Raw genomic sequence first — 13,077 nt, 5'->3', positions numbered from 1 at the left:
GGCATTAGGTGGCACTAAGGTCGTGGTCCATGCACGTGAACACAGGCTAGTGTATCGGAGTCAAGTTTCTCAATTATGCAATATCTCTGTGGCCGTTTTTTGGCCTGAATTAAAGGGTTCCCGTTAGGGACAATTCTCAAAAATTGCCAATTCCCTCCACCTGAGAGACCCACAGCAACTTTGCTGGATTTGAGGACTTGATGTTTTTACCTGGACAGAGCGAGACCCTTTTTTTCCCCCCACTCTCTCATGTATGTGTGTGAATTTTACCTCCGTTTCTTTTGGTCATGGAGTCTGACAAACTCCATAGGCATCATCTTTTACATTGTGTCACACAGCACCTTCGGTGCAGTGGCACAGGGAAGTCTTTTAGATTTCCCACAGTTTAAATACCTTCTCTGGGATCAACTATTGTTTCCCCGAGCAGTAAAGGGAAATTAACTTTACTTAGCATTGTACGTGCTAGACCCAGCACAACCCATCTTACAATAGAGTGCTGGAGGGGTTACTTAGTATCTCCTGTGTCTAAATGCTCATGTAACATTTTTTATGTTACCCTTTCCGCAATTGACTGGCTGGTGGCAGTGGTTTCGTTTTGAACTACCTTGGCTGGCATTTACTGTGAACATCCAGCCCTCTTTGCTAAAATGGTGCCTGCTCTTTTTTCGCCAGGTCTTTGTGGGAAGGTCCTTCTAGAAAGTGTCTCTGCGCAGCAAACAAGGTTTGGTCTGTTCATTTCACCTTTGGCAGGGTTTGTGAGAGAAACCCGCCTCCGGCGCCCGATGGGGTAGGCAGGAAGAGAGGCAGGTGCCCAAAACTCCCTGTGATTAGTCTCCTAGGAGAGACCAAATGCACTCTGTGGTGATTGGCTGGCTGACTGTCCAGCAAGGACAGCCACCCTCCTGGGTGAGTGACAGCTGGGCTGGAATGAATGGGAGAGAACTGAATAAAAGGCAAGTCTTTTGGCTTGGAAGGCAGAGTCGACCACTGGACGAAGGAACCGAAGAAGAACTTAAAGCGTTTGCCTGATGCAATTCCTGGACCGTCGGTTTGCCCGGTGAAGCCCTGCTGCCGTGACTACTTGCCAAGTTTGCATTGACAGAGAAGCCCCTGCAAGGACGACTTCTCCCTTTGAGTTGGTGGGGCCAATCAACTCCAAAGTAAGCCACATGGACACCCATCTCGGAGCTGGTTGAATTGCCTCAGAGTTGCTGCAGGAACCATATAGCCAGGGAGAGGGACACCAGGTTGCGTGCGTTACTCAAGCTGGCCTAAAGCTTTTGGAAGATCTTCCAGACTCCCACGAAGCAGGACTGACCAAGCCTGAGCCCCCTCAGCAGAGTGTGGGACCCCAGAAGCAAGGACAGTCCATCTTGACAGCCAGGAACTGCACTTATTGCCATTTGCTGTACCGCAAGGAGCTGAAACAACCACTGAAAGTAAAGTTTGACGGTTGCCAGTTTTGACAGTGACAGTGCAGGAGTCCCCCAACATCATCCCTCTTGTCCCCACGACTGAGGCCCAGGAACAGCGAGATCTGCACAGGAACAGAATCAGCTTCATCTTTTCGTCCTTACCAAGGTACTGTAAAACAAGTCTAAGAGAACTTACCTCTTACTGTAGAAGTGCTTGTACCTTCCACAACTCACAAGTCTAATCAGCTTGTGTCCCTACATTTGATTCTTCTTTTCATCAAAGACTCCCAAGAACTTGTGCAAAGACTTTTCCATTACTTACCAGAAGTGCTTTATCCTATCCATAACTTTTGCCCATTGACTTTGGCTTAGCCTATTGAATTGAAGGACTCTTCTAGTGGAAGTATCTGCACTGCTTTGGAATATTTGTGGTCTCTTGTTTTCTAGTAACCTTTGTCTTTTACCAACTGATTAAGAGTATTCTGAATGCCAACAGTAAGGTATTAATGTCCCCAGCACCCTTGTTACTGAAGTCACCTGTGGGTGTAGGTTGTGTCTGTGGGCCATCCCAAAAGGGCCTTGTCTGATTCAGAAATTCAAATTGTACAGTATATATTTGTGGGTTACTATTCTTTTGCTCCCTTCTGAAGAAGGCTTTATAACTTACCGATACATTATTAATTGTATATGCAAGAAACCTTGAGTCTAAGGGTTTATTTGAATACCTGTAACTGAATCCTTGTGTAACTCCACTACAGCTCACATTTCCCTTCTTGAGATAAACCTGGCTGCACAACACACTACCAAAAATGTAGTAGAAGCTTATACCAAAGGTTGGGTTGTCTATAACTATAGTCATAGTTGTTTGCAGTGTTCCCAGAGGGTACTGCATTCAAACTTTGCCTAACAGTTCACAATGGAAAAGGAAATGACTAAAAAAGCTCCAATTCAGTTGGAGAATTTGATTACAATTCAAAACATTGTTACAGCTAGCCATTGCAGGGAAATAGTGAAAAATCAAGTCAAATGTTGTTTGGCCTTTAAACAGGACCTTTATGCCAAGTTAACAACTTTATACCACAGTGGCAGTTTTAAAAGATATGTTACTTTATTGTGTGCATTGCTTCTGTATGGGGCTGTTCACCTTTCCATACAGAACATACATAAGAACAAATTACTTTCCCCTGGGAATGTTTTTTTGGACTGGATGTTCCTCTCCCGTATTGCTCATTTTATGATACACTCCCAAAGCAGTATTTTATTGGGGGTGGGAGTAGGAATTTATAATGTGTCAATAATGCTGTGATCTTGCCTCAGAGTCCAGACAGTAATGTCTCGCAAAAGTATGCAAAGAGGACCAAGGGGCTGCCGCACAAATATCCTATACCAGCACCCCTCTCTGCAAGGCTGAGGATATCGAAGACGTGAAGACGCTGGGCATTCTGGAACTTCCTACCATCTGCTGAATGTGTTGAACCCTCACCTCGGGTGGCTGGGCTTCCCTCAAGGAAGCATCCATGACCGCTCCGATGACTTGGAGCTTTTGAGAAGGTATCATCTGGGACTGCTTGAACTTGAGGGAGAAGCCCAGTCTGGAGAGAGTGGCAGGTGATGCAGAGATGTTCCAGGAACTGTTCGGGAGAGGCCTGTTTTAATGGCCCCTGATCAGCCAATCGTGCAGGTAGGGGTAGATCTGACTTCCACCTCCCTCCCCGCCTGAGACTCGCTGCCACTACCCCCATCAACTTGGTGAAAACCCTTGGGGTAGAGGTGAGCCCCAATCGTAGAACATGATAATGGGAAATGCCAACAGCAAACCTCAGGTTCTTCCTGTGCTTAAATAAGTATCCTCAAGGTCCAATGATACCATCCTACCCTGGAGCTGGAAGTCCTGAAGGATCTGAGAAAGGGTAACCATTTTGAACTTGTCCTTTCTGAGGAACTTGGTGAAGTATCTCAAGTCCAAAATGGGTCTCAACCCTCTGTCCTTTTTTTGGGGATCAAAAGGTAAGGGGGCGGGGGGAGAAGTACCACCCCCCCCCTGCTCGTCTCCATCACAGGTACTGCTCTATGGCACTTTGTTCTAGCAGGATGGAAATCTCCTGCAAGAGGAACAGATCCAGAGTTTTGCGGGTGTGGCTCACTGGTGGATGATCCAGGGGCCTTTTTAAGAATGGGAGGCATTAACCCTGGGTCACTGTTTGCAAGGCCCAAGCATCGAAGTAATGCCCCCACCATTCTTCCAAATGCCGACTGAGACAGGCTCTCCCCCCAAACCTCCCCTGCAGTCCTGTGGACTAAGCTTTCAGAGTGGTTTTGGGGCAGTTTAAGTAGCGGCTGAAGGTAAGGCAGCCGTACCTGGGCGGACTTCACACCTTTCCCTTGTCCACCACAAGGGAATTTTCTTTGGCATCTTTGACTGGCCTGGCCCCTCGCTCTTCCAAATGAGAAATAGAGCGAAAGGCCCGACCCCTCCATGCCCGAGCAGCTGGGTGGGAAGGTTGAGGTTGTCTTATAGTGGCACTCGGAGACTTGGCCGCTGCCTGTAATTTTGCAAGACTTTCCTCAGCCTTGTTGCCAACGGTGTGTGCTATTAAAGAGCATGTTAAGAGGTCTGGACTGCACATCCGGTGCGGACCCAGATTTCCGTAACCATGCACAACTGTGCATTACTGCACTAGCCTCCATGGCTTCGCTAACGCCATCAGCAGAATCCAACCCTAATTGGGGAGCTTGCACATTGCATCCATCCTGTATGACATTAAGGAAGTCCTCCCTTTCTTCTCCCTGAGGGATATGTTCAGCTGCCATCGCTATACAATCCCACAAAGTGGGGGTGAATTTGGCCAGAGAGCACAAGTGGTGTTGATTGACTGAAGGGCCATAATACTAGTCAAAAATAAAATGAAACATTTTTGCTAAGGTGTCAAAGCGTTTGTGGTCCCTGTCGGGAGGGATGGTAGGGTAAGCTGCTACCCTAGACGTAGAAGTAGCAGCCTAAACAATGCTCTCAGGGGTAGGATGCCTTGAGAGGAAGTCCTGGATGGCTTGTATTTCTTTGTCAGAGTTTTACTGACAGATGGATTGGTGTCAGGGGACTCCCAGTTCGCCATCACTCTTTTGCAATGCTCAGTGAAATGGTATGATGGGTCTTTCTGTTAAGTATATCTGTTAAGTCGTCTTGCTCATAGGCAGCAGCAGGTCTCCCCCCCCCATCCAAGGTATTCTGTGACCCTGTTCATTAGTTGTCTGTATGACAGGGTCAACTGTAGCAAAGTCAATCTCAGGGGAAGTGTTCAAGCCACTTGCGCTTCTTAGATTCTCTCATAGATTTTCCATCCTCGACTCCTAATGCCGCTGGAACATTAGGTGTTCCATATTCCAGGGCAAAAGGTAGAGTGTTTCGGTCTGAGGTTTCTGCCACCTCTAAAATAGAGGAAAGAGACTTGAAAAAGTATTTGATGGCAAGAGCTTAACGCTAATCTCCACCTCCCTCGAAGGAGTCGATGGCTTCAACGCCAAAGGTATTGCCCTTGACGGTCACGACACACGACTCTAAGGAGTCTTTGAGAGTAGAGGAATAGCCTCATTGACTCTAGGCCTCTTGAGGGGGTAGGGGGAGGGTGGGGGGCGGCTGACAGCTTTCGGCCCAGGCTCGAGGGCGCGTGAGATTTAACCAGTTTGGACTCCTTATCGGCCATGGAAGGAGCCAGTTCCTTCGAAGGGGCCAGAGCTGCCTTTTAAAACATTTGAAAATGAGGCGTCTCCCATTTTGCTTTTGATGCTTTTGAAACTGACCTACCTGGGCATGTGACCCTGCGGTCGGAAGAGTAAGAGGAAGATGGTGATCTGTGATGCCTCTTTTTTTCATCTTTTCCTCGACGACTAAGATGACGGACAAGAACCGCTCTGACATTGAGAATGCTTTTTAGTAAGTTTTCTCAGCAACGACTCACCCCTCGAACTTCATCCGTCCAATTACCTCCCTCCGCCCCCCCCTCCCAAGGGCGTCGAAGGGCACTTATGAGAGGGACTACACGCAGCGAGCTTCCCCTTTCTTTCCTCATCAACACACTTCTTAAACTCAGTCTAGCGGCAGGGGGTGACATCATTTTAACAATAACCATTGAAGTATTGCACCATATCTGAAGTGAAGACAGCGGAAAAACAGAACTGAAATGTGTATATATATATATATATATATATATATATATATATACACATATATATATATATACACATATACATACACACACATACACACACACACTTGGTGACGTCAGCCTCAAGAGCGGATGGGGGCTGTCTAGGGATTAAGTTGAGGACGCACATCGCCCTCTACTGAAATAAATTCGAAAGCAGCTGACGCTGGAAGGCATGCTCATAAAATGAGGAATACGTGGAAGGACACAATCCATTCGAAATAAAAAGTAGGAAGAATTGCCAATAAAAATGAACACTGGGAATGGTGGCCTATGTTAAGCATGAGCAGAAATCTAGCAGGAGCCAAAAAAAAAAAAAACATAAAAGTGAAACATTTCACGTTCAAGCTGTGCAGACAACCTATTTTCTACAAACTAAAATGCTTTCATCTTTCTCACCAAAAAATATGCGGATAACCTCAATGGCGAGGTAGAGGAAAAGCATCACCAGGTCCAAGGTCAGGTTAGCCGTGGGATATGGTAACAGTAATCCTGCAGGTACAAGAGAGAAAATTAGATGATTTAGAAGTGCAGGAACAATGAGCTGAAATGTGAAGGGTAAATGGCCAATTCCCCCCCCCCCCCATTCCTTATACAAATCTCAATTCCTTGTCTTGGTCCTTGGGTTAACTCAGACCTTCCATAGTGCAAAAGTATTCAACGCCAGTCAAGGTAGTTTACAAAAATGAGAAACTCCGACACAAGATTAGTGACAACCTTGGAAGGTGGAGGTGACGTGGTTATGCATTTTCATGAAAGGGTACTCCAGGGACCATTGTTAAGCCGGGTTCTCCCCACCCTTGCTGCCATTCAGAAGGCCAAAGTTCTGCAGGCCCCCTCTCAACACTTAAGGTAAGGTAAGGTAAGGTTGATAGCCACCCTGTAACGGAACAGCCAAGAGATGAAAGGCAGGAAGGAGTGGAACCCAGAAGTGGCAATGAGTAAAGTTGAGTTTGTTAAACTCGTAATAGGAATTAAGATGAGTTAGGTAGAGGGTGGTTAGGAAATCCTTAATAGCACTACAGCAAATATCGATGGTCCATTAGGGCAGTGGAACAGCATATACTGCATTGAAGGCAAGGAAGCATAGCAAGTCCTGCTGAAGCAACAAGCACAAGATTCACTCACCTTTGTAGGCAAACATGAGAATCTCCATTACGAAATAGGTGGCGTAATACCAGCCATTCAGAAATAGGAGGACCTCCAGAGGAGTGGACGAGAGCTGGCAGGAACAATTAAGGAACGCAGCTTATGTCATGATACTTAAAACTGCTCGAAATGCAAGAAGGGTCCCACAACCAGCCATTAGGTTACAGAGGCTCACTAAAGGCATCAGCATGCTACAAGGGACAGTGGAATGCTTAAAAGAGAGAGAAAATGAATGTTAACACATGCAACAGGGGACTGTGCAAACAAGCTAGAGGGTCAAAGAAATGTGTAAACATACAATAGCACACAATGGTATTTCTAATTTGTGGAGTTTGGGACGGAACTAGCAGGGCTGCACACACACGCACACATATATATTTTAAAAAAACTTTGTACATCGTCATGTACAGATGAATGAGATGGTGCAGGCACAACATTCTTTTAAAAAAAAAAAATTACAGGTCTACACATAAAACAGAGGAAAGGCATGAAGTGTAAACACACCAGAGGTCTAGAGAAGAAGGGAACATGATACATGGGCATGTAATATCTAATGTGTTCTAGATACTTAGGGAGCAGTAACTGTGATCGGTTAACACTCCTCTGTACTCTTTAATGTTTACATATTCACACGGGTTCAGATGATTGCAGACCATGGCTTGAGAATGGTCTGGCATGTATTTGCGCGCTATATTCAGGCCCCACAGCTAGGGTCGCAGTGAATGGTCGTTTTTCCAGGGTATTCCGCTATTGAGGGGCACCAAGCAAGGATGCCTGCTGTCCCTGCTACAGTTCGCCCTCTAGATGGAACCACTGGCTGAGAAGATGGAGGGTATCTGGCAGGAGCCACCAAATTTAAGCTCGGATTGTATGCTGATGTGTTGTTGCACTTACGCAATCCGCACACATCAGTCCCGGCAGCATTACAAGAGATACAGAAATAAAGGACATATTCAGGGTTCAAAGTTTAACAGAGAAAAGTCCATTTTGTTCCCCTTCAATGAAGATGTTGAAAGGAACATGGGCATTCTCTGGCTGTTGGAATGGTCGGAGACACTCCGTTATCTAGGGGTGACTATCACGCACTGGCTGCAGGATCTTTGTGGGGTAAATTACCCCGCCGCTGCTCTGGGAATTGTATGGGATATTTCGAAATGGGAGAAACGTACGATGTCTTGGATGGGTCAGCCAGAGGCCCTCAGGATGAATTTCCCACCTAGGATACTGTACTTCTTTATGATGCTCCCGGAGACTTGGGATTTAGGGAGGCCAGGGGGGGGCGCGTGCAGAGGTTCCTGTGGCAGGGAAAGAAGCTGCAGGTAGCGTATGCTACTTCACCCAAGCCAAGGAGAGAGGGTGTTGGGGGCTGGACTCCCCAACCTCTGGGATTATTACAGGGCGGCGCAGTTGAGGGTGCTCGTTCCACATCTCCGGCAAGAAGTAGGCAGTGGGTCCGCCTCGAGAATCTGCAACCGGCTACGGTGGGTGAATGGCTGTGGGCTCCTCAACTGCAGATTCCACAGAGAATTCAAGAGCATCCCATGTTAGGAGTCTTTTGCAACCTGTGGCGGCCGAGGGCTAGGGGATTACTACGTGTCCCTCACCGATGAACCACCTGTGGGCACCGGGGGGGTGAGGGAGACGATCCAGGAGGTGGGCAGATATCAGGCATGATTCGATGCTGGCTTGGCGAGGATGGGTCAGCTTTTGGCAGGATTCAGCAGTTTGAAGAGGCCCTGCATATAGGGAAATTATTGGTATTTCTCTACTTGCAGATTAAAGGTGTGCTTACAGCAGAGCGGTGGAAGCTGCTGATACAAAGGGATCTGACCCCCCACAGAACACATTTTGGACTCATCTGGAGATGAAGGGCCCGATTTCAACTTTGTATGGTGCAGTCCGGGAGGCGGGGGGGGCGGGGGGGGATCAGGGTACCGAGTGGCTGAGGGCGACATGGGAGCGGGATCTAGGAATGGAGATTGATGGTGGGCTGTGGCATGATGGGTTGTAGAGCATTCAAGACCTCGATTTCCCGTCAGTATAAGCTACATGGCTTCAAGATGCTCCATAGGTGGCAATCCGACCCGGTTCAGCTCGCAAGGATGTTCACAGGGGTGTGTTGACAAGGGTGTGGGAGGTGGGACTGTGCGGCCGTGCAGATGTACTGCGGTGCTAGGATAGATTAAAGAGGTAGATGAGACCACCTGCCCATTGGCCCCCTTGTTGGTGTGATTTGGCATTGGGGAGGGGGAGGGGGAAATTCAGGAGCTTGCCTCACATGATGCACTTTTTGTTGTTAGCTGCTAGGGCGTGCCGGGTGAAGATGGAAAGGCTCCCCAGCCAGAAGGAATGGGTAGCAAAAGTAAAACACATTTACTTCATGGAGAAAATGATGGCAACCCTACATGCGGTGGGGAAGTGCAGAGATGGAAATGAGTGGGTTGGGTTTCACCTCAAAATATTAGGGGGTGTGATGGTCCCCCAGGGGAACATTTAGAAAGTGAAATGGAGAACTGGTCGGGAAACGGAGGTCTGCTTCCCCCTCCAGTGGGACACATTGCCAGATGTGAAGGACTGTAGCAAACTGTATATATTTGTAGTGCTAGGTTGATCTGTTCTTAAGCCATGAATGTCCCCAAGTTACTGCCGTTTATGGGACTGCTGTGGGTGGGTGGTGTTGGGAGGGGGGGGGGGAGGGGAGGGGAGGATTAAGGGGGAGTGATGTGGACTAAGGTGGTGTTGACTATGTGCTTTCTTTGATATCCCCTTTGTAACAAATAAAATCAATAACACTTGAAAAAAAATGTAAACGGTATCTCGTTCAAAGGTTTTGACTGGCTCAAGCTTGTGCGAATGCAATGGCATCTACAGGTCCATGGTTATTGGGTGGTGGGGGGGTACTGTTACTGTATTCCGAGCTGGGTTTGTTCATGCTTAACTTTACTGTAACTTCATTTTATTTGCACATTTATGGTTTTGATTGATGTATTCTATGTAACATATGTTAAGAAGACTTGGCATAGCAGCAATGTGGTATGTTTGACCTACACAGATAAATCAAATAAAACATACCCAACAAAGAGGAAAAGAAAAGAAAAAAGAAAATTAAGGTTGAAAGGCATGTACAACCTGTTTCAGACACAGAACAGTAAAAACCGGTAACAGAAAGGCAGCACTAGACCTGCAACAGACACCATGGGAGGGAGCAACTATTACAGGTTACAGAAATGTTTCCCTGTCAAACACACACAAATGGGTGTAAATGTTACAGTGAGTGAAAAGTGGGTCTAAACTACTTAGAAAATGCCAATATATTAGAGGGACTAAAGGAAAGTTGTATCCATGTTCAAACAAGCAGGTACAAAGCTGTTAAACGGGTGAGAGAAAAGAAAAACTGTTGCAGAGTGCTTAAAAACATGCACTGTAATTGGCTGCATAGTCTTCCCCAAGTCCCTTACTACCACGATTATTTTAAAAATGGGTCGCCAGACCATTAAATAAACCTTTACCTTTAATTTGTATTGTACTTAGATGCTTCATCCAATCAAATAATCTTACATCTCAGGTCTCTAGGCTACTTAAGTTGCCCATGGAATAATAAGAAAATACTCAACAAAATTCAAAGACCACCAAGAGGATGCTGTATTAGGAGTACAACCAGTATATCTGGACTCAATTATTCACTTAGCCAACAACTATACCACATCAGTCTCAAGAACGTGACATAAGGTGTAACAACCCTGTGCACATTAGGCAGGGTTTGGGTACTGTGGTAAATCTGGCGATGTCATCACTCCTTCTCTGGGGAAACTCTCTTCCCATGTGGCCAGGGAAGGGCAGTTGCTACCTGATCCAGACCCTGGGGATGGCTGCCTAAAGGAGGACCACATTAGGGGAGGGTCGGGGGGCGGGCAGGGGAAATGAGGCAACCCTCACGGTAGCGAAAGACGCATTGGCAGGAACATGGTATCCCCTTTCCACTCCGGCTACTACACTCTGAATACCCCATCTAGTATTGGATATTGCGACATAGAACCTGTCCACCCACTTAGTATCAACTACAAGTCCTTTTTCCCCCATTCTCCTTATGGAAAGACACAGGCTAGGAAGAACGAGGGAGCAATGCAGAGCACTGAACTAGAGATGCGCTCTAGTGGTTGGGAGGTTCCAATAGGTGCTGGGCCATTTAAAAGCCTGGCACTGCAAAAAAGATGGAGATCGAGGGGAAGCATATCCACTTCGCCCGACGTGGGATGGAGAAGGGAGCAGGCCAGTGGCAATCGGCACCATCACAAGAAGCTTGTGAAAAGGTACGCTGGCCAGGAGCCTACAACAGGAGAGGCTGCAAGAAGGAGGCCACGGCGAAGTGGGTACCAAAAAGCAAACAGGGCGCCAGCAGTTAGACAAAGCTCCCTGGTGAGGAAAGCAAAGACTGGAGAATGCTGAAGCAGCCACTGGAGACCAGTGAGTTCAGGCAAGGGAAGTGGGACAGCGGGGTGCTTCGCAGCCTAGACTGCACAGCACACAGGGGCAATATACAAGCGAACTTGAGCAAGGGTACGGGAACGCTGAAGTATCACGAAGGGAAACCAATGAAGAGGGGTTAAAGACCTTATGGTTAAATGAGCAAAAAAGACATGTGTTAATGAAGTCCTGGCAGGCGATAATACCAGGTAATGTGTGGAGAGTCTGGGACCCGCACCCAAGAGTGTCTGTTGTAAAAGCCCTGGCCGGAGAACACCAGGCAACAAGATAGCAAGTCAGGGACCCACACCCAAATCCAAAGTGAACACTGTGAAAGGCCTGGCATGAGAGTATGCCAGGCATGGGAGAAATGTAAAAGCACAAGGGAATAATCCTACCCCTTTGCAGCTATACAAGGAACCCCTGGCAGTAGAGTATACCAGGCATGAAAAAAAGAAAAAAAAAGGTGAAAGTATAAAGTGAAAGTTGTGAAAGCCTGGCAGGAGGGTCCTCAAGGCAATATGAATGTACTGCAAGAATTGGAAGAGGAAAAGAAACCTCTTAAGATTGTGGAATCTCTAAGCAAAGGGAGCCATGCACCTTGGATGGGAGAAATGTATAATCCTGAGGAAAGAACGGTTTGGGAAATGAAAAGAGTTGAGAAACCACACAGGAAGAGAACCATCCCTGTGGATTGGAAAGTGGAGAAAATCTGGGAGAAGGTGGGGAAACCTCCCAAGCACCATTTTGTTTTGAAAGGTGCACAATACCAAAGGGATTCAGGGGGAGGCAAGTATCGTCAGAGTGCTGGAAAGAGTCTAAAGTCTGAGGATCAGAGGAACTTAGGGAGGAGGACCCCTTGTAAGAATTGTAAATCGTAAAGTGCTTAAGGAACTCAGGAGGAGGGAAGAACTTCACGAGTACTGTACAATTGAACAAAGGATAAAATAATTAGAAGAAGAACTTGGCGGAGGGTGGGGGGGGGGGGGGGGGGGACACCTGAGTATGTTGAATAGTAAATCATCCTGAAAACCCTCATGGGAGGGAGCCTCTCCCTCCTTATTTGTTTCTTTGTGCACCCTCTTGAAACTTTGTGTCGAAACTGTGGAAAGAACCACCTTTAACCAGTTCAAAGACATTATTTGAAGGTTAGAATGTAAGGGTCAAGTTATGATTTCGAACACAGGACGGACATTCTGACATTTATATCCTTTCGTTTCGGCAGGGAAATCCCTCATAGTGATGAGGCGCGATAGGTCTTTCTCCAACCCTCTTTCTTTAATAAATGTTTATGGCAATCAATATACCACTATGTCCGAGTCTTACTACCGATTCATCACAATAAGGAGAAACACAGAATTAAATCTATATGAATGTTGCCACAGATGTTTCATAACAATACTCTAGGCCAGGTTCCAGTGTTGGAAAATGAGAACTTGGGAAAGCTTGCCATATGAAGAGCCTCAATGTTACCAGAGTGACATTCTGGGGTTTTCTAGTTTTTCAACAAACTAGATAATCCATAGATCTGGTTTGATGATGCTGGCATGGCACATACACTAGAAAGTCTCATCTAAAGAAAGACAAACATTACTTTAGAAAATCCAGATGAGACAGGACTACAAGAACTGTCCGAGGAAGAAACGGGCAATAAAAGTCTTGTGAATCAAAGATCAAAAATAGTTTATTCAAGAAAGGGTGACAAACATGATCCCATATTGTAAGAAAATTATCCATGCCAGAAGCAAAGTATTTTATATATTTATTTTTTTAAATACAATTCTGTTGGCTTTGTACAAGCATGAAGGTGGACTTTTTATTTTCACGTTTTAACGCTACATTGATCA

At 46.4% G+C, this 13,077-nt stretch overlaps 1 protein-coding gene across 1 annotated transcript in view; it reads right to left on the bottom strand.

Moving 5' to 3' along the window:
- TMEM216 (transmembrane protein 216) overlaps positions 1 to 13,077 on the bottom strand; it is a 180,883-nt gene that overhangs the window by 120,172 nt on the left and 47,634 nt on the right. Inside the window, exons 3-4 of the mRNA XM_069623871.1 lie at positions 6,746 to 6,839; positions 6,017 to 6,109 (exon numbers count right to left, since the gene is read on the bottom strand). Of these exons, the coding sequence (XP_069479972.1) occupies positions 6,017 to 6,109; positions 6,746 to 6,839 (187 nt within the window). The remainder of the gene's footprint in view (positions 1 to 6,016; positions 6,110 to 6,745; positions 6,840 to 13,077) is intronic.

The sequence above is a fragment of the Ambystoma mexicanum genome, chromosome 11 (assembly GCF_040938575.1).
Source record: "Ambystoma mexicanum isolate Mex_15411 chromosome 11, UKY_AmexF1_1, whole genome shotgun sequence".
NCBI classification, from domain to species: Eukaryota; Metazoa; Chordata; class Amphibia; order Caudata; family Ambystomatidae; genus Ambystoma; species Ambystoma mexicanum.
This window is presented reverse-complemented; position numbering and strand designations above follow the sequence as displayed.